This window comes from Gastrolobium bilobum, unplaced genomic scaffold, assembly GCF_033153095.1.
Source record: "Gastrolobium bilobum isolate Gb01-03AN ecotype WA unplaced genomic scaffold, APGP_CSIRO_Gbil_v1 utg4171, whole genome shotgun sequence".
NCBI lineage: Eukaryota > Viridiplantae > Streptophyta > Magnoliopsida > Fabales > Fabaceae > Gastrolobium > Gastrolobium bilobum.
Genome location: NW_026895378.1, coordinates 101,201 through 122,447, shown reverse-complemented (window position 1 = coordinate 122,447; position 21,247 = coordinate 101,201). Strand labels below are relative to the sequence as shown.

General features: G+C 32.8%; 3 protein-coding genes across 3 annotated transcripts; all 3 read left to right on the top strand.

Moving 5' to 3' along the window:
* Nucleotides 1-3,047: 3,047 nt before the first annotated feature.
* On the top strand, nucleotides 3,048-5,417 carry LOC133308152 (CRIB domain-containing protein RIC4-like). Its single transcript, XM_061508757.1, has 3 exons — nucleotides 3,048-3,171; nucleotides 3,281-3,415; nucleotides 5,164-5,417. Exons 1-3 carry the CDS (start codon nucleotides 3,048-3,050, stop codon nucleotides 5,415-5,417), a joined length of 513 nt encoding a protein of 170 aa, XP_061364741.1.
* Nucleotides 5,418-7,613: 2,196 nt separating this feature from the next.
* Nucleotides 7,614-10,668, top strand: LOC133308180 (chitinase-like protein 2). Its single transcript, XM_061508785.1, has 3 exons — nucleotides 7,614-8,170; nucleotides 8,701-8,860; nucleotides 10,009-10,668. Exons 1-3 carry the CDS (start codon nucleotides 7,774-7,776, stop codon nucleotides 10,415-10,417), a joined length of 966 nt encoding a protein of 321 aa, XP_061364769.1. The 5' UTR covers nucleotides 7,614-7,773; the 3' UTR covers nucleotides 10,418-10,668.
* A 3,945-nt stretch (nucleotides 10,669-14,613) lies between these two features.
* Nucleotides 14,614-21,098, top strand: LOC133308126 (probable protein phosphatase 2C 33). Its single transcript, XM_061508729.1, has 6 exons — nucleotides 14,614-15,006; nucleotides 15,133-15,477; nucleotides 16,077-16,454; nucleotides 16,539-16,656; nucleotides 18,567-18,790; nucleotides 20,356-21,098. The coding sequence occupies exons 1-6, from the start codon at nucleotides 14,998-15,000 to the stop codon at nucleotides 20,644-20,646; spliced, it is 1,365 nt and encodes a 454-aa protein (XP_061364713.1). The 5' UTR covers nucleotides 14,614-14,997; the 3' UTR covers nucleotides 20,647-21,098.
* The last annotated feature ends 149 nt before the right edge of the window (nucleotides 21,099-21,247 follow it).

Here is a 21,247-nt window from a genome sequence, read left to right as displayed (position 1 = left end):
TTATGATAATTTGAATTATATCATTTTTATTTTCTCGAGTTTTATCACTTCAAAAAAATATATATATGTATCTTATTTTTTCTTGCATTGTCTAAATTTCAGTAAATATTAAATAGATGTCTTTGTAACATAATATATTTAAAGATAAATTTTATTAACTCAATATCCAAAAAAATAAAAATTCCTCCCAATATCATCTTTAGGAGGGATTTAAAATCTTAATCCCGGACCCGCGCTACATCGGACTAGTTGCAAAGCGATCAACTGATAGAATATTTTCAAAAAAAAAAAAAAAAAAAAAAACTATCTTATTGTGGAGTGGCTCTCTTAGCATGCACTTAAAAATATTTTGAATACTTTCCTGTCTTGTGGTGATGTGTAATTTTTTCATAGTAATTTATCTTACCTTTCAATGCACCCATCAATGAAAATTTTGATTTTTAAGATTCCGAAGAAATTCTATCGCTTCACGAACATCTGTCAAAATTTTCATACTCCTTACAGGCTAAAGTGATATGTTTACCTAAAAATGCTTTTCAAAAAATTATTCATTAAAAAGATTTAATTCTACATATTTCCCAAAATATAAAAATAGTATATAATCTAATCCTGGAAAAAAAAATTGAAATTAATTCTAATTATTTTTTTGAGGCGAGATGGCTCTCTGAATATTTTTACAAATTTTGACTCGTTGAGCCAGTTATGAAACTAATCCAAAATATAAGACAGATCAGGAATAAAAATATTTAATCTCCTTTAAAAAATGGCATGTGATATGCGTCTAACATATGGTGATTTCTAAGTAAAAGAAGTAAGGAATTAATCATAAATATGTGAAAATAAGCTCATAAATGCAAGAAATATTGATTATTCCTTCTCAATCATTCTCTTGCTCAATTTATGCATTTTGATAGCAGGAAACACCAAAAAGAAGTGAAAGAGAGAAGTTGAAATTGCATAGTCTCGCTTAAAACGCGCGAAAATGGCGCGATCCGCGCGAATTTGGCGCTGATCGTGCAGGCGTCATGAATGCAATCCTTGATTTGTGGAGTCGCGAATTTGGCACTGATCGTGCGGGCATCATGAATGCATTCCTTGATTTGTGGAGTTTGATGAAAATAAAAATTTAATCAAATTAACGAGAGGATTATGACCTGATTAATTGGTGGAATTATGAGAAAAATGGAAATTTAATCAGAATTAATTAGAGAATCATGACATTGATTGGTGGAATTATGAGGAAAATGGAAATTTAATCAGAATTAATGTAATGATTATGACCTGATTGAGTAGCTGGCTATATAAAGGAAGCATAAACTCTAAAAGAAAATCATCTTTTGGAAAGGAGAAATTGGAGAGGAAGCTCTCGGTGACTGAAGATTCAAGACTTCTTCTTCTTCTTCCGGTTTTACATTTTCATGAACTCTTTCTCATTATTTAAATTGTCAAACATGAATATGTCTGGCTAGTTTTTTTATTATATTGTGGTAAGGGTCACAACCCTTGATGTGAACCCCTTGTATTTTGGTTAAGTTTATGGTTAATTATTCAATTGAATTTATTTTACTCTGTTCTTCATCCCATAATTCTTTTAGAATTCGCGACTCTATTAGGATTGCGAGGGTTAGGGTTTACAATAGGAATATTGGGATTCTAATTCCTGACAAAGGGTAAGATAACTGTTCATGTATGCACTAAGGATAGGCTATATGAACTGCAAATGTGAAAATTCACTGGGCATAAAGATTAACTTGAAAAGGGATTTCTAAGGGATTATGATTCCAATAGGGTTAATAAGGTTAAAATCATTAAGAGATTAGGGCTTAACTAATTAATTATAGATGGTGAATTGTTTGATCAATTGGGTAATTAAACATAAATATTAATCATTATTAAAGGTGGGGATCGGAAAGGTGTTGGCGTTCTTTACTGCAATAGTTTTCTTACAATATTTTCTCAAATCTCAACCCCTTTTGCTTTAAGTTTTCAACTTCTCTTGAATTGTTCATAAATTATTGAATAATTCACAATTGTTACAAACACTATTACTTTCAAATCAACTCTTGTTCTTCCATTCTTAAAAGGAATAATTAATTGATATTCGACCCAATCCCTGTGAAGACGATACTCTACTCACTTTTTATTACATGGTGTTACGATCGGTACACTTGCCAATTTTTCGCAACAGTATGTGAAGATGAAACTTAGGTTCTTTTATTTTTACTTACACAATTTTCTTGTCGTGGAAACTTTTATCCTCACACAAAACCAGTAGAGTCAAAACCCATCACTGGAATTGCCTTTGAGACTTTGACCCATGAAAGTATCTTCTGCTACCCAACTTGAAGTTTAAAAAATAATAATAATAATTTGTTCCAAACCAAAAATGGAAAGAAAAAAAACTCGGGCACGTGGCTGAATACTATTTGCAGTACTCCCTTGTGATTCACTCTATGATGTTGATTGACATACATATAAATTAAGCAAGTCTCAATCATAGGCTCAAATTAAGTTAAATAAAAAAGTTCAAAATGACAAAATTAAAAGTGGAGAAACAAAAACTTGATCATGTAAAGATGTGAAAAATCTGCAAAAGAATGCCTTAGTATACAAGTGATGCAAGTCAGCAGGAGCCCACTTTGGAATCTGGTGATTATTATTTGGGAGCTTGTAGAGGAACAAAAGTTGGTATTAGAACTCAATACTAACCCTACTTATTAGCCTGGCAATCTTAAAATCATGTGTATTTTATTTATTTTTATTTTTATTTTTTTTATTTTTGTACAAATCCTAAAGCAGGTTGAGTTGCACAGTTTAACCAACTACCCACTCTTAACACACCCACTCCATTATGATTTATATATACTCTTTATCTCACATACCAAACTTGGATTGAAAATAATTTCTTTCCCCACGTAAATCATTCTAGCTTGCCCATTAAGACAAATAGGAACCTCAATATAACCCTATTCATAGCTAGGCTATGCTCTCAAGTCTCAAACATTACAAGTTACTACACCTCAAACTTGGGTTTATTAGGAAGAAAAATGAGAAAACGTATGGAAAGATTCGTAGTTCGTCCATTCTCTTTAAGATGTGCTTCCCATTCAAGTGTGGAATTAGGTGCACCCAAAGGACCAAAAGAAGATTCCAAAGGCCCTATTGCTTCAAGTAGCTAGTCTCTCTTCTCTATGTCATGAGTTTATCTCTCTCTATTCATTTTTTCTTGCTTATAGGTGAATGGAATGATATCTGAAATTTGAGATATTTGTTATGCAAGGAAGACAAGAAGGCGAAGATAGATCAGTTATGAAGAGAAGCAAGCCTTCGAGGTTTCTGGTTCTACCAAAGCCTAACGTAGCTGCTGGCATACAGCGATTAATCAGGGGCATCAAGAGTTTATCTCGATTATTTTGTGAGTGGATTTAATTATGAATTTTTATTTGTTTTTTTACTTTTGTCTGTTATTAGTTATTATTGTTCGTACATTGAATTTCAATTTCCAATATGCCCGACAGAGAATCAAAGTTACATATAAATTATTTTTTAAATGCATATAGTTTATGGTAGATGCATTTTTTGTCTTTTGTTTTTTTTGGTGGTTGAATTTTTTTTTCTTTTGATATGTAGTTTTTTTTTTATATACGTAAGAATGGAATACATAACTTAATATAAACTATGTAAATCCCTCGCCACTAGACCAAAGTGATTTTTTTTTTCTTGGATCTTTCTTGTATTTATATGCAATATGACTATTTTTTGATAAATGAGCTGTGCTGCACTAATTTCTCTTTTATCAAATGACCCTTGTAGCTAATGCCTAATGGACCTGTACGATAAGAAAATGGAATATATAGTTTACCCCAAAAAAAAAAAAAAAAAAAAAAATTGGAACATATATATAGCTGAAATATAGAGGCAAGTAGGCAACCTAGGAGACAGGTTAGAGGTATGGTATGTAATTTGAAGGCTGAATTTGATCTTTGTCACATGCATTCATCTGTAAAGGACTTTTCTTTTCCCCTTAGTTACCACTTTTCTAGTCTCAACGTTTTATATTTTAAATTACCACAGTATAGTTTTTTTCTTTTGTCGTATTGTATCCATTAATTAAAAATAATTTTGGCCAAGTCATTAGAATTGATATAGTATTAACGGGTTGGGATTGTTTGTATATATGAGATTATAAATTTAAATTTCAATGCCACCATTATATAAAATAAAAAAAAAAAAAACGATTTTGGGCAGCTGTCTAGCATGAAACTGTATTAATGTACAAAATCATAGCAATTAATTTTTGTGTCCAAATCCAAGCTGCTCAGTATTTCTTGCACATTGATTGATTTTATTTTTTATTTTTATTTTTACTATCTGGCATTCGAAATGTTTGATCAAATTAAGTTTCATCCTAATCACAATAACTTTGTATTATACTTGAATAAAGGTTGATCAAATCCCAGTGAAGGAGTAATGATTTGCGTGACTCCGTAGGTTGCTTTTTGATGAATATATAATTAATTTATCAAGATTTGATTTTATTCTAATTTAATTTATACTATTTAGATATATTATTTGATAATTTCAAAAAAGTAAGTCTAATTACTATACTTGATTTTCGAATTTTTAAATAAAATGAGCTAACATATTATATATTTAATTTGTTGATTATTTTTAGAATCACTGTATTTTATTTATTTCATACCATAATCATATTTATTTATTTTTCACCTATTATTTTGTACATGATGTTATAGATGAAGAAAATTTAAAAGTATTTTGTATGGAAACACTTAAAATTATTAAATTGACATTAACTCAATCTCTGATCAATTTCAAAATTTGAAAAAAATTCATGTTTAATTTTACAAAGTACAATACATTTGATTTTGAACTCAATCTTTGAATAATTTATTTAAAAAAGAAAATTGGTTATTAATCAGTATTTAATCATATCTTTAAACAAGTAATTCGAGATGTATTTAAGATAAGGATTTTCTTAACACAAACGGCCTGAACCAGAGCCATATTTAAGGTTTGATTTTCTGACAAAATTTGCATAGCATATTTAGGACAATTTGCCCACTTATTTCAATTCCCCTTGTTTATATCCATTTTATTGCATCTCTTTGTAATATGTTGAATATTCTTGTCACTTCAATTTAGTTTACAAAAAGGATACTGAGGAGATGGAACCTGAGATGGAAATTGGATATCCAACAAATGTGAAGCATGTAACACATATTGGACTTGATGGGTCAACTACCACAAATAATGTCAATGGTTGGGACAATCTGAAGGCACCTGAATTATTGTCTTTCTCTCCAATTTCATTCAAGCAATTTGAATTGGCCATGGCTACCCAAACTCACCAACCTCTCATTAATGATCCCTCCTCAAAATGTGGTTCAAACACTTGAGGGAATGTTGCCATTCCAATTCTCTTCTTCTAATTGTAGATTAATGATGATTAAAGGTGATGATTGATAACGATGCATGTAGGAGGAGTTCACATATAAGTGCACAAAATGAAAATTCATGGATGCTTGTAATCTCTTAGTCTTTGTTTTGCTTGGTTCTTGATATTGCCTCTAAGCCTCATTACTTTTTTCGTTTCTTCAATATGAAGTCTTCCATTTTAAACTTGATTGAGTTTTTCTTTCTATAAATTGTTCTATCAAAATTGAAAAGTGAAAGAAAGCTAGCTAAATGGGATTGACTTTGTAATTTTTTTTGGATAAAAACAGCCATTGGCTTCTAATAAAGATTTAATAGTTTAATAAACAATCCTTAATATGTTTGATTTGATTGTATTGATTCTAATGACTAGAGATCAATATGAGAAGTGTCTTAAAAACGTGATAAGAAGATACCTAATCTCAACTGACACGTAAATTAGTTGGATGATATCCTTTGTCATATAGCTATAAAATAACTTTAATGTAATTTCCCTTTTCCCTCACTTTTCTCCAATATTAGCATTCTATATTAAAAGAAAAATAATTTTATCTTATTTTCTAAACAAACTAGCAATGTTAAACAATATGACACTATAATCAAAGTTACGTTTGTACATTAAATAACAACACAAGAAGAATTGTACACTTTGACATATTTTTATCGATTGTTACACTAGAGTATTTTGACATATTGAAAAGTAATCTTGCAAATTGAGGTATAAATAGGTTGGGTTAGATTTTGCTTTAAAAGAGATTAGGTCTATGTAAAATATTTTAAATCTAACCTGATCTGTTAATTTTGTATAGACTCAATTATTCTGAGAACCTTCCATTAGAGTGTTTGAATTTTATTTTGAGAGACCAAATGGGGATTATTATCTCCAAATTGGTCTGTTGTTAGCTGTTGTGTGTTGTTTTTGTTTCCTGTTGTATATAAAAAAAAATCTATACAACTTATTTCTTAATGATAACAAATATTTGGTTAAATTTTTTAAAAAAAGAGAGAACAATGTTATGCTTGATATTAATAATGTAAAAAAATATAAAAAGTTGTGGATTAATTATTAAGTACTTAAAATTGATGGAATTAAACCTGACCTATCAACTCGATCAGGGTACCGATTTACTAAGTCATTAGTTAAACCAATTGATCCGGAGAAATATATACAAATTTATATTTTGTGTTCAAAATTTTGTAAAAATATTCAAATACTTAAACATACATGTATATGTGTTTTGTTTTTGTCTTTTTCAAAAAAAGAAAAAATGCACGATCTACCAATTCAATTGATTCAAAGAAAATCGGACAGATCATTGATTTTTGCCAAAAACTAGCTAAGTCGATCAATTTTCTCCCTCGAACTGATTTTTTCACCAATTCATTGGTTTACAGTTCGATCCGACCAATTTGAGTCGGGTTTAATAATAGTGCTTAAAATTCAAGCAAGTAAGTTATAAAATTTAAAATTCCAAAAAATAATTTATCAAAAACATAAAGTTAATGTGAGTAATTTAGAATTTGACATCGATTTTATATAATTTAAGTTTGTGGAGGGAACTTATTTGTTTATTGTTTTGTGGGGGTATTGAGTACAATTATCAGTAGTTGGTCACTTGGTCCGTTAATGAGTTTCTGTCGGTTGCTGTTATTTAATGTTTTTCTCTTTTGATGTTGTGTTATTGTTCGTTTACAACAACTTCCTTTTTTCTTGATTCTTTCCATAGTTATATTCTTTTGGGGGACTAAATTCTCTCACATGCTAATTAACATGATCATGTTATGTAAGATAATTGTAACCATACATAAGTGATGGGTGAGTTAATGGTGATAAAGAAAGAGAGAGAACAAATATAACGATAGGAAGTTACACAATCATCACCATTAATTTAATTATTAATAATTTAGATTCTCCCACATAACATAATCATGTTAAATTACATATTAGAAGATCCATTTCTTATTTTTTCGGGTCACAATTTTATTTTCATATTCACGTTAGAATAGACCCACGAACCGAACCGAACAAAACAACAAGGAAGGACAATAAGGACATTTCACTCGTCCAACCTTAGTTGTCGGTGGAGAACAGTGGTTCCTTGCCTCAAAGCCAGCCTGTTCTCACTTAAACATCGAACGCTTTGTTCCTACGCACCGTCGATCATTCTTAAACATGTTCGAGATATAATCACATGTAGTAGTAGTAGAAACAACCCACATTACACCATTGGAAAAGAACCTTCCATCTAACAAACACATATATTTCATTCTCTCTCTCTCTCTCTTTCTCTCTTTGAAATCAGAAAAGAGAGATCAGAGATGGAGATGGTGAAAAGAAGCGTTGTTGTTCTTCTTGTTGCGTTGGTTGTGTTTTCTGCTACGGTGGTGAGTGTGAAGGGTGATGATTCTGACACGAAGACGCTGGTGAAGTATAAGCATGGGAAGAAGTACTGTGACAAGGGTTGGGAATGTAAGGGTTGGTCCATTTATTGTTGTAACCTCACAATCACCGATTACTTTCAAACCTACCAGTTTGAGAATCTCTTCTCGAAGCGTAACGCGCCGGTGGCTCATGCCGTCGGTTTCTGGGACTACCACTCTTTCATCACCGCCGCCGCGGTTTATGAGCCCTTGGGTTTTGGCACCACCGGAAACAAGACCACACAGATGATGGAGATTGCGGCATTCCTCGGACATGTCGGCAGCAAGACCACTTGTTAGTCTCAAAACTCAGTTAATTCTATGATTAATTTTGTGAAATTGATTTTCTCATATATAGGGTTATTATTACATTCTTTGGAATTGTAGTGGTGAAGATCTGAATGTCTAGTGTTTGAAAATTGAAACTTTGAATGACTTTGATGATTGTTGTCTGATTTGATTGGTGTACTGTAAACCTTGATTTGTTTCCTTCTTTTTAAGTTTGGTTGTTGCATACATTATTCAATGAGATGATGTGTTATCAGTTTTTTTTTTTTTTTGGTAAATGTATGGTTGCTTGTGAATTATGTTAAAGGAGAGAACACTCAGTTGTTGTGTTGATTTATGATTGGCGATGGGCATCTGACATCTTCATCTTTATTTTGTAAGATAGAAACATGCTTGGTGGAAGTTCATTCATTAGGGATATCTGACTTAGATTTTATCATTTATGTTGTGGGACTTGTGCAAAGTGTAATGGTTGATTCAATTGTGCTTTGATTTGGAGAACTGTGTTGTTGATCGCTCTTATGATGCTTATGCCAGGTGGTTATGGAGTGGCCACCGGAGGACCTTTGGCCTATGGTCTTTGTTACAATCATGAAATGAGTCCTAGTCAGTCATACTGTGATGACTATTACAAATTCACATATCCCTGTTCTCCTGGTGCTGATTACTATGGACGTGGAGCCATTCCTATTTACTGGTAAGTATATGTTTTAGCTGTACTGATGATAGAAGCATATTTTCCTTGTTCTGGATATCCCCATTGTTTGACTAAATTGCTTTATCATGCATAGAGATGCCAAAAGGTAGCTAATCTTAGAAGTTTCTTTCTCATTCGTGAACCTCTCTGATTGTTATTCATCCCAAACTTGTCCAATGTCATTTTAAGATTTCCCCATTCTCCCTGACCTGTCTGTACCAAATCAATCAGACCCATTGAAGGTTTAATCAACCCACCGCATGACATTATTTGTTCATCAGTGACAACATCCCCTCTCTTCCAAGAAAATGGATAGTTGTTACGTTCTAATGCTCTCGCCATTTATTTCATCCTAAGCACCTGAATAACCATGATCATCGAACTCAGTTTAACAAAGAAGTTATGTTTGAACAGTCTATGAAATGTAAGTGACACATTTGACACATGTAACCACTGGGAAACATTCAAAACATCATTGAACAGCTCATTGTGGTGATTATAGATCCTTCAAATCAAAACCGTGAAAAGATAGGAGTTAACTGAGCCTTGCAAAGTTTTGAAAGATCAGAGTAAATGAGACAGAACCTGGTGCAACAAGCGGTAAAGTAGAAAAAGAAAGGGGAAAATAGAAAGAAAAATGGTGTAAAAGATGGATTAAAGAGAGATAGAGAGCTGGATTTCTGGGTTTGTGTAGATGATATGTGGAACTGTCATTAATACCATTTAAAATGTAAATATAATATATGCATGTGGAGGTTTTCTATATCACTTAAACCTGTTCCCAGACTTTCTATTGTTCTGGTATATAACGTTCTGTTTGGTTTAGATTGGTTGAGTATTTTACCATGTTAGTATAATGGCAATTTGTGGTCAGATTAAGTAGCATTTCAACTGTCAAGGCCAAGGGTTTAGTCATAGATGAAACTGCTTTGAATATTTAAACTAGTATTTCATGCACATTTTCATGATAATATATTTAATTGAAGCGGGTTTTCTTGAAATATAGAATAGGCAATAAGACATTCGAATAGGATAGCATGGTAGGCTGCACTTATGTGTGTGTGTCTATCACAACATACCTTTAAATATATGTACATCATTGTGCTTGTTGAATGTGGAGGTTGTACTTACTGGTTACTTCAATATAGGAACTACAACTATGGCGCCACTGGAGAAGGTTTGGATGTTGATCTATTGAGCCATCCAGAATACATAGAGCAGAATGCAACCCTTGCTTTCCAGGCTGCAATTTGGAGATGGATGACACCAATCAAAAAGTCACAACCCTCTGCCCATGATGCCTTTGTTGGCAACTGGAAGCCTACCAAGAATGACACTCTGGAGCATCGGGTTCCTGGTTTTGGCACCACAATGAACATTCTCTATGGAGATGGTGTTTGTGGACAAGGTGATATTGACTCAATGAACAATATCGTTTCCCATTACCTATATTATCTTGACCTTCTGGGTGTTGGTCGAGAAGAAGCTGGTTCCCACGATATCCTTACATGTGCTGAGCAGGTTCCTTTCAACCCATCTTCCAAGGCTACATCTTAAGTTAGATTATATTTATTAGCATATGATATTCTTGTGCCAATCCCTTTGAAAGTGGTAAGTTAATAAGGGTTCTTAAAGTTATTGGTATGCAATAATTTTGAACTGTGTGGCAGTGTGTGGATTCTTTATAGCTTTTCTTTGTTGTTGTGCAGAAGTCAAGTCATTTGTAATATCAAACACTTCGTGAAAAATCTATATCTTGTATGGTATATATTTACGTTATGGTCGATTTTGTTATTATATACATTCCTTGGTTGCAGAATTTGTAATGTAAATTTGAATTTTTTTATTTCAAACAAAATCTATTCCGAGTCTTTTATGTTTTTATTAGTGGCAAACAATATAAATTACTTTGGCCCCTATTTAGAATTGCAAGAAATTAAACTATCGTGTATCTGCTATGCACATGATTGCCCCACTTTTATTCAGGTTACAAAAAGTAACACCAGAATAGAATTTACATGAATTTTTTTATGAAAAACTCACGAGGAAGGAAGATTATTCTAGTCTAATTCAAGGCAAGGGCTTTTCATACGCCGCTACAAAAATTTATAGTGATCTTGGTACACATGTCCATAATTCCGAGGTTAATCATATGAAAACTTAAAAATGGAAAATCTTATTATTTAGGTTAAATAAATTATTTAATGCACCTAATGGTCAAACACGTTTAGACCAGCAGGTGCAGCATGCATGTGGCTGGTGATTATTTGTGGCCCAAGTGGCTAGCCCCACGAGTTAGGCCGAAAAGCTGTATCTATTCACATATTAACGATCCAATAAAAATAAACTTGTCGGTGTCACTCGCTAGATTTTATTTCTATGAATTAATTTCACCTTGTTAACTCTTGCATACGCCGATGATTATTTTTATTAATTGAATCAATAATTTTTCTAATTCAATCATTGATTCAATTAATAAAAATTTTGTTCGCTTTAATCCGATTTTTGGAATATGATAAATGATCTTGGAAGAATATTTCTTATAATAGGACAGTATTTAAATCAGACTAATCGGGCAATCCATAAAATAATGGATATATTCAGGGAAAAAGAAATACGTTTAATTCTTACGACAAATCATGTCTTCTATTCTTTGACTAAAAGACCTTGCCATTGTTAATTACCTAAAGTTGCGTTGTAGTCCTGTTAAAATAGATGAATTGTTTTAGTTATTGGACATAAAAAAAAAGCATGTGGCTTCAAATTATACAATGCACTTCATTCATTTCTCTTTCTTTTTTTTTCTTTTTTTCTTTTTTGCTCATTTTCCTTTCCTTATAAAACTTTGTACATTTTTGTTAAAACCCACCTTAGAGATAAATTCTCCCTTAAAAGAAAAAAAGAGTTGCAGTGTCAAACATGTGTGCGACGATTATACTCAAATGCGAGTTTGGACAAACAAGTTACAAGTTTGAAATACTCAGTTTCGTTTCTTGTTTTTTGTATTTCTCTATTCAAACTCAGCTTAATTCGGTTGAAGCTTTTTCCTCTTTTCTTTCTAGCCGAAAGCTTAATGATCAAGTTTATGCAAAAATAAAAAATAAAAAACAAAAAAAAAATTACTTTGAAATAAAAAAAAATTGTGTGGCTGAAATCATCCCTCTTTTGACTGTGTCCCAAGTATTTTCTGTTAGTATGAAACTAGCGCTTATGGGAACTAGATAGGTGCCTCGTTCATGAGAATCTTGAATGGAAAAATCTAGAATGCTTTGAATTTGGACCTGAAGGATCTATGTAATGTAGTAGTTAGAGTTTTCAATTATTTTCGGTTTATACAACCTTCCCTAAAGAAATACCTTCTAAAATAATACAAAAATCTATAATTTTGTTTATTGATAACTTCAGATAAGTCGAGACTTGATTATTCTTATTTTTATTCAATTCAATATTTTGAGAAGAATCTTTTAACGATATTGATTAAGTCTATTTTCCTAATTTATTAAGGGCTCGTTTGATGGATAAGGGTGGGATATGATATGGGGTTGATGAGGATAGAATACAATATGAGCCTGATAAGCCTATATCGTTTGATGAGCACCTGATTAGCAATCTGATAAGATTATGTAGAAAAAAAAATATATATATATAATGCAATAAATACAAATATATTGGGTAGCGTGGGGATATATTGGGTATCCAATATTGGTATCCTATCTTGTTGAATCCTAACTCAGCATAAGATAAGAAATCATGTATTGGATAAGATTAGGGGTGTTCAAAATATCTAAAAGAATCAAACTGATCCATAACCAAACTGCTCCACATTTTAAAAATCGGTTATTTTTAAAAACTGATTTCATATGAAACTGCATTTTATTTTATAAACTGGTTATTTACCAAATCATAAAAATAATTGGTTGTCCATGATTATCCATAACCAAACTGCTCTACAATTAAAGAACAAATAAGTATTATGTTTTATGTCTGTTATATTAGTCAATTGATTCGAACTTTCAAACAATAAACTAGCAAAAAAAAAGTTAAGGAGTTCAAGTAGAAAACATTTATTTAAAAAAAATTACACATGAATCGAAAGGTCTTATAATAAGAAAGCACTTCTTACGTAAAGTAACAACTATTATTACCAAAAAAAAAATGACAAAGGAGAAGGCTCGAATCATGTAGAGAAATTTAGTCTGCCATGGTGCATCAGCATATTTCAAAATTCTCAAAAATATCACTTTATAGAACCTAAAATAACACTTTATGTACGCTGCAATTTTTTCATACTCACAGTGGAAAATCATCGAAAGACCCATTGCAAACTTATCTTTGGGTAAATACAGAAAATTTCATTCTCAATGCACTATCCAGAATTATCAACCTTATAGTGGGCATTCATGTACAAAAGTCCCATTTTTCCAACATATAGCATGAATAAAAGCATGTGTTGGCTTATTACAACAAATTTAATAGCAACTAATTCTAAAACAATAAAAAAATTTGTAAGAAATAGTTAGTTAACTACCTATAATCAGGAGAAACAAACGACTACTTATAAAAATAACACAATTCATCAAAAATCGATTTTGAATTTGTTAAAAAACTGGTTTCGAACTTGATAACCGGTTTATGGTTTATAACCGGTTTTGATTTAAAACTGATTTTGAATTAAAATCGTGTTAAAATCGGTTTTAAATCAAAACCGGTTTCAAACCGGTTTAGAAAATTAAAAACTGATTTTAAAAAAAAAAACCGGTTCGGTTCGATTTTTGTTAAAACCGGCTCTCTGCACAGCCTTAGATAGGATAAAATTAATCATATTCTATTGACCCACCAAACAAGAGATAAAAGTAAGATATGATAAGTTATCTTATCATATCTTCTTTATCAAGTGCTCCAAACAAGCCTTAAAATTAATTAACGAGTCACTTATCATGATAAGAACTAACTGTTTTTTAATTTCTGGAAAATACAAAAATAAAATCTAGAGCATATTATAAAATGTGAATATTACTATAATTTTAAATTTATTACTCTTATTACCCGATTGATTATCGTTTGATCAATTTCAAATCAACGGTTAAAAAATAAAAAAAAATAATTGTCATTAATTCTAAATTGATCAAATAATAATCATTCAAATAATAAAAATAATAAAATTAAAATAATAATAAATATAATCGCCTCATTATCACTATAAAGTATAAAAGTTTATTCTTGAGTGATGAAATATAGTAAGAGCAACCACCACGATGACTATTCTATCCTTTGATTCATGTTTCCATTGTGCATCAATTAATAGTGAGAATCGCCGTCCATCTTTGATTTTCTTCTTGAAGAGATTTGACCCTCTGAAACCCACCGCGTCTAATCAAGTAATGATAAGTAATTAACAAAATTTAATTAGTAACTAAAATTATTTTAGGAAATTAACGACCTTATGTAAAACAAACTTGAGATAAGTACACTAATGTTGTACTTTATGTTGAGCTGTTAACGATTATTGATTGGTTATAAGACATGACACAATCATATTGTTTTTTCTCATTCCGTAATCCTATCCATTCACTCACTCCCGAATAATCCGCGCCGTCCAAGCCACGTGTCATTGTTTATTTATCATATTTTTATTTGTCAGATTGCGTTTACGCGTTGTCGTTCTGATCCATTCTTCCATTTTCCTTATTATTATTATTATATATATATATTCCTTATTTTGCGTGGCGGAAAAACAAACTTCTATAGTCACAGCCATTCATCGAAAAGTCACCACTTGCCGGTGACGCACCCGCTCGTGACGGTAGCGCTGCTCTCAAGCTTTTTCGGAACAAGAAGAACTCGTTGTTCAGTTCAATTCAATTCAACTCAATCGAAACTTCTAGATTCGTTCTTTCGCTTCTCTGTTTTTGCAAGCTGTTCTTTAAGAAATCAAAGGATTCTGATGCGAAATGGAGAAAATGTTGGATCGGGAATTTTGATTAGTTTTTGCAATTTCACGATTTGATTTTCATATTGCTCAATATACGTGGGCGTCGAGTTCCGATTCAAGCAGATTATCAACAAGGTTACTGTTATATAGGCTGATTCACGATTGGATTTGCGTTAATTCGATCGAATCGGATTCAATTGCAATTATGACTCAGGTTTTATTCTGATTGCTTTTTTTCGCGTTTTGGTTTTGTCTGTTTCCGAATCTGAATCTTAATATCTAGTGGTTTGATTTTTTGTTTTTTTGTTTTTTTCTGAAATGATGATGATTATTGTGACAGGCCGTGGAGGTGCTCAATCGGTATGGGACGGATCTGGTGGGGGAAGCGAGGGGTTCTGATTCGGAGTGTTTGGTGGGTTTTGAGTGCTTCTTGAACATTGTGAGGGCACTGGGAATGGGATCGTGCATCTCAGAGGTTGGTGCTGGTGGTGGTCCCCCTCCTCTTCTCCCTTATGCAGCTGAATCCAATTTGGATGGTGGGAAGAAGAGGAGGTTGAGGGGTTCCACTTCTTTTGATTATAAAGTGCCTGGGAGGATGTTCTTGAATGGGTCAAGCGAGGTTGCATCCATGTATTGCAAGCAAGGTAGAAAAGGGATCAACCAAGATGCTATGCTTGTTTGGGAGGTTAGCCACTTCTCTCTTAGCGTCTATTGAATTAATGTTGTTTTGGAATATTATATGTACCGTATGTACTCTTGTCGTGCAATTTGCAATAATAGAAATAAATGCTTTTTTTCTTCCTACCTTTTTGAAAATGAAAAAGTTGTGTGTTTTGATGGTAATCAAAGCTGAGCTGGTGTTCTGCTTATTATAAATTTTTAAAATAACCGTCAAGGGTTATTTATGTCTTCTGCATTAAATTTTTTTAATTATTTTTGTTTGCTTATCTTTCAGCTTAGATCAAGCGTCCATGGATTAGTTTTGTTCTTTTTTTTTTAATTAAAAAAACATCAGTTATTTGTGGCTTTGGAATTAATACGAAATGTGATGGGTGGAGCCTTCACCGAACGAGTATGTTATTACCTGTGTCTGACCTTTACCTCGGTTATCTTTTCCCACCTAACTTAGCATAGTTTGAATGAGATACATTAATTGTATTACACACAGTAGTTCCTCTATTGTTTAGATGGTTTACTCATAGTTTGATTCTTTCAGTTTGCACTAAGACTAATGTTATAGACGTTAATGATGCACACAAAACTAAGGCCATTTTCATTTTGCAGAATTTTTGTTCAAAGGAGGGCACTATTTTTTGTGGTGTTTTTGATGGTCATGGACCTTATGGCCATAGGGTTGCTAAGAAAGTTAGGGATTCTTTCCCTATAAAGCTCAATGCTCAATGGGATTTGCATCGTAAGAATAAAGATGGACTCAGTGATCATAGCAGTGCTGCTGGAAGTTATAAATCTGAAGGGACTGGATTTAGACTGGTTGATGAGAAACCTAGTCCCACTGATCATGAGCTTGATGGAACAAATACTATTTTGACACTAAGAGAATCTTTTTTGAAGGCTTGTAAGATCATGGACAAAGAACTGAAACTGCATCCTGATATTGATTGCTTTTGTAGCGGGACTACAGCTGTTACCTTGGTCAAACAGGTTAGCAATATAAATCACAACTTTATGTTCTCTTGATAATTTCCTTGTCTGTTTTACACTTTTTTACTCCTTATATGCTTTTAGGGGCTGGACCTAGTTATTGGAAATATTGGAGATTCAAGAGCTGTATTGGGTACCCGAGATCATGATGATTCTCTTATTGCTGTTCAGTTAACCATTGACCTTAAGCCAAATCTTCCAAGTATCTCTCTCTCTCTCTTCCCCTTTCTATGTGTGTTCAGAATGAACTTGATGAAGTATATTGAAGAATTCCATGTGCTTATATTATTGTTAAACAAATAGATCACTTTGAATATTTACAAGATAATTCTCTATAGCCAAACAATATTCTGTGCAGCTTCATTGTTCAATAATAGCAGCTTCATGATGATGATGTTAATGATAGTGCTTGTCCGAGTAAGAAAAAATGGACTAGTGATTATTATTTATGGTAATCTACAAGGGTATACAATGGATGTGATGATGCATTGGAAAACCTTGTGTTAAAATGCTTCTAAGCGTGCTTGATAACTACTAGAAGACATTTATGTTTAATGATTTAATTTTATAGCATAACCCCTGTTAAAAGGAAACTTAACAAGTTGAAATTTTGCTAACAACATTTTACAGCATATTAGCCACGTGAGCAGATCTAATCAAAATATCCCACTTTTTGTTAAGTTGTTTTTTTGGACCAATATTTTAAGTCTTTCTATGTATCATTGAATCTGCTAACATCCTAATAATAAGCTTTGAGATATGCCCTTCATTCAGAACCTTGGCCATGAGCTCCTCCTTGGTGTATCACTTTTTTTATTGTGAAGTAGAATGTTATACTGGAGACACGATGTCTTTCTAATGTGTATAACGGATACAAAAATGAAAATTGACAAGCCAGTTAACTTGAAATGATTAGACCTGGCATGAGTTTTGTGGTACTTTATGAAGTTGCTGTCGTACTAAAATTATGAAGTAATAGCTGGGGTTTTTAATCTGATCTGTTCACTGCTGAGTAAATTATACTTATATGCATGTACCCAAAAAAAAAAAAAGTATACTTATATGTCATCTTGAAAAAGGATTTCTTTAGGAATTGAAATGTTTTATATAGCTAGTTATAGTTATATGCTAGTGTTAGGCTCGCATGTTTACTGAATTTAACAGAAATGGAAGTAGGGGAATAGAGAAGTAGGGGAAGAAGACTAGTAAACAACTTTGCCTTGTGGCAATGTGTTACAGCTCTGGATTTGAAGGTGAGTGATCTTACAGTATTGGGATTAAGATAGATTGCGAGAAAGATAAAGACGCTAGAAAGAATAGAGTTTCTTTGTTGATGATAGAAAAAATTCAAGAGCAGAGCTTTTCACAGGGAAATTCTCCTGTCACACAGAAATATCACAGTCACATCAATATCCTCCATAAGTGTCGATCAATATGGAGTGTCTCCCTTATATACCACTATAGGATTTCCCTCATACACTTCTAACGGCATAGCTGCCTCACTAACATGTGCTAACTTTCCTGAGCCCTTAATTAATGCCCTCTAACTGCTGCCTGGAGGAATATACCTTCCAGGCCTTAGGTTGCTCCTCTGTTACAATCCTGGTCATAACACAGTCGCCATGGAGTGTGGGAAGCAAAGAGAAAATGTTTAGAAGCAAGTGTAAAACTTAAAAGGGAGATAAGACTGGAAGGAGGGCAGCAAATCATTGAGTGAGCATTTGGGCCTTTGGGCAGGGAGGAAGCAGACCCTTGAAGTTCTGCAGTGTCCTTATCATTTCCATCTTTTCTTTTCACATCTGATTTTATTTTATTTATTATGAGGCTCCACTCTGCTTTAAGGGGTTAATCTCCATATTTTTCTGATCTAATATAAGTTCTTAACAACTTGTTTCAAGTCTGGTCTAACACTAGTAGAGACCTACTTTTTCTTTGTTTCATTGATTTATGATCTACAACTTTGATGTCTTTTTCTTTTCTTTTCTTTTTCCAATATATTTCTTTGGTTCCCTTGTAGAAAAACTTGACCTTTGTGAAAATTACATTCAAGATTGGTGAAATTATATTTCCATTGTGTTATTTACTAAATGCTGTGATTTGGAATTTGTTTAGGGGAAGAAGAAAGGATCAAGCTTCGTAGAGGAAGGGTTTTTTCCCTTCAGAATGAACCTGAGGTGGCTCGAGTTTGGCTGCCTAACTCTGATTTCCCTGGTCTTGCTATGGCACGGGCTTTTGGAGATTTTTGTTTGAAGGACTTCGGATTGATCGCTGTTCCGGATATCTCCTATCACCGCCTTACTGAGAAAGATGAATTTGTTGTATTAGCAACAGATGGGGTAAGACCTAAGGGCTCTTTTCATATGATATGCCATTTTTTATGATCTATATTTGTTGAAACTGATTTATTTTAATATGATATTTAAAGCCAATTCTAGAATACAATTAACTCTAAATGGTGTTCAAACTGCTGCTTGCATTACCTTCAAGTAAGTTGAAATAACGAAATTTGGTTCTAAGTTGACTGCATTTAAATTGACCTCTTTACTGTTTAAGCTAATCACTTGTCATTTGAAATCTGTTAATAAAATTTATCAATTATTATTTGACTTGACTTAACCACTAAGATAAATGTCTTAAATCTTAAATTCTTAATACAAACAAACTCAATATCAAATGTGGCACCAATACCTATTTTGATCCAATACCTATTTTGATCCTGTTGTATCTCAGAAGGCAAACCATATTTATATATCTACATGCATGTTATTTATTCCCTCTTTGGAACAGGAACTGTTGGGATTTGGGAAAAGCTTGCCATTTACATCAATATACTGATTTCTCTTTTTCTTCTACCCTCATATTAAGGTTTAACTATTTTAATTTTCTCTGATGTTCCGCATTCTATAACTCTTGAAAATATATATTCGCCTAAATTGTCCTAAGCCAAAAAAATGTTTTGATTATTTTATCACACATGATCTGCTTACATTTTTTGCACCTAACTGGGTTATGGAATATTATTTTCTGTCAAGATGTAATTGATTAGATGGATGAAAATTACACTAACTTTTTTTAAAAGGATAATTTATTAGGGGAAAGTACAAAATTTTATTACAATTTACTGAACCCTGAAGAAATTTGATTCAAACAATCTTGACTGAATGCAATGCTAAAGAGGTGCATTTTCCATGAAAGATCCGAGCATTCTGTCTAAACCAAAAATAATGCATATGTTGCACCCTAGGGCCTATTAGATATATAGCTTCTAGCTTGCTGTTGTAGCATTAGCTTTTTCCCTTGGGTGTATCAGATCTCTCCCTCCTGCTGTTTGTTACAGATCTGTTTTAGCTTTCTGTTAGTTTGTTGCATGCTGACTCATCAGCTGCTTTACCCATTTCAACCCATATATATTAGAGTGCTTGTGTAAGTAGAACACATATTATTCAATACATAAGATTCAGTTTCATTCTCTCTCTATCTCTCTTCTCTCTTTTCTCTCTCATGGCATTCTCTCAGAACTCGATCATGGTATCAGAGCTTCAGTAACCACAAGGTTACGAGTTTGATTCTCACCGCCCTCCACTTGTGGAATTAAATAAGCATAAGGTAAATAAAAAAAAAGGAAAAAAATTGGGCCTATACAATATCCACGCCTCAAGCCCAAAGGGCTCTTGTGTGAGGAGATGTTTTAGAGAATAGTATAAACCATTAAAAAGGCCTTCACCCAACACCTTAAGGTTTTGGGTTGAATTAGTTATTTACATCATGAAACTTTGATCAGGAATGAAAGTGCCCTGTTTGAGTTGTTTCTTAGCTGGGCATGAAGAACTACATGCTGGAGCAAGACAATGTGTATGAACTATCTGAGTTGTTTTAAACTGTCTTTAATTGTTCTGGGCAGATTTGGGACGTTTTAACAAACGAAGAAGTTGTGGACATTGTAGCTTCAGCTTCACGCTCTACCGCGGCTCGAGCACTAGTTGAGTCAGCTGTTCGAGCATGGAGGACAAAATTCCCTTTTTGTAAGGTTGATGATTGTGCTGTAGTTTGCCTCTTCTTTGATTCAAATTCAGACTTCAAGTCAGCATATATCATGGACAAGCTGGTACCACAGGCATCAATTGACCAATCTGAGCAGTCACCTCTACTTGGTGAGAATGGAATTGGAGTGGAAGCTGAAAAACAGCAGTAATATCATAGCTTTTGTACCATGTCTCATCCCTAGCCTTGCTGGTTTTATTAAGAAGGTTGGGAAAATTGTGCTGCAACAGTCAAAAAGAAAGGGTCATTATTTTGGGTATTTTTTGGTAGTTTTTCTGCCAATATTCTTTTCATTATTTATCTTTCATTTCCTTCGACGGCATTTGAGGGGGAAAGGGGGTTTAATATGTATTTTATATCCGGAGGAAAAGTGGTACCGGGCTTATTTTTTGTGCTGGAGGTCATTTTCCTTCTCTGTATATTTGGTAGATTTGGAGTTTTTGTAAATCCAAGTCTCTCTAGATTCATATTATATAGTTTGTCCTATGGTTATCTGAAATCTGTCGTCATTTTTATGTGCATTATTCTTAAGTTGTAGTTGTATTTTCCAGTTAAGTAAAAAAACGAGAACTGAAGAATGGATTCATTTGTTATGGACTTTTGTATCAGGTTTTTGTTGATTCTATCTCAATGCTGTGCTTCTGTCATAGTTATAAATGATATTGTAATTTTATAGTATGATCATATTGTGGTACCTACGAGCTTGAACCTCGTTTAAAAGAATACAATTGTTTTGGGAGAAATTGCATTAG

What these genes read in the sequence shown, in the direction of transcription:
- LOC133308152 (XM_061508757.1), top strand. Translation starts at nt 3,048, where the DNA reads ATGAGAAAACGTATGGAAAGATTCGTAGTTCGTCCATTCTCTTTAAGA. An exon ending in CAAAGGCCCTATTGCTTCAA is followed by an intron (nt 3,172 to 3,280) that starts GTAGCTAGTCTC and finishes TTGTTATGCAAG; the next exon opens with GAAGACAAGAAGGCGAAGAT. An exon ending in GAGTTTATCTCGATTATTTT is followed by an intron (nt 3,416 to 5,163) that starts GTGAGTGGATTT and finishes ACTTCAATTTAG; the next exon opens with TTTACAAAAAGGATACTGAG.
- LOC133308180 (XM_061508785.1), top strand. Translation starts at nt 7,774, where the DNA reads ATGGAGATGGTGAAAAGAAGCGTTGTTGTTCTTCTTGTTGCGTTGGTT. An exon ending in TGTCGGCAGCAAGACCACTT is followed by an intron (nt 8,171 to 8,700) that starts GTTAGTCTCAAA and finishes TGCTTATGCCAG; the next exon opens with GTGGTTATGGAGTGGCCACC. An exon ending in GGAGCCATTCCTATTTACTG is followed by an intron (nt 8,861 to 10,008) that starts GTAAGTATATGT and finishes ACTTCAATATAG; the next exon opens with GAACTACAACTATGGCGCCA.
- LOC133308126 (XM_061508729.1), top strand. An exon ending in CCTTAAGCCAAATCTTCCAA is followed by an intron (nt 16,657 to 18,566) that starts GTATCTCTCTCT and finishes GAATTTGTTTAG; the next exon opens with GGGAAGAAGAAAGGATCAAG. An exon ending in TTGTATTAGCAACAGATGGG is followed by an intron (nt 18,791 to 20,355) that starts GTAAGACCTAAG and finishes TGTTCTGGGCAG; the next exon opens with ATTTGGGACGTTTTAACAAA.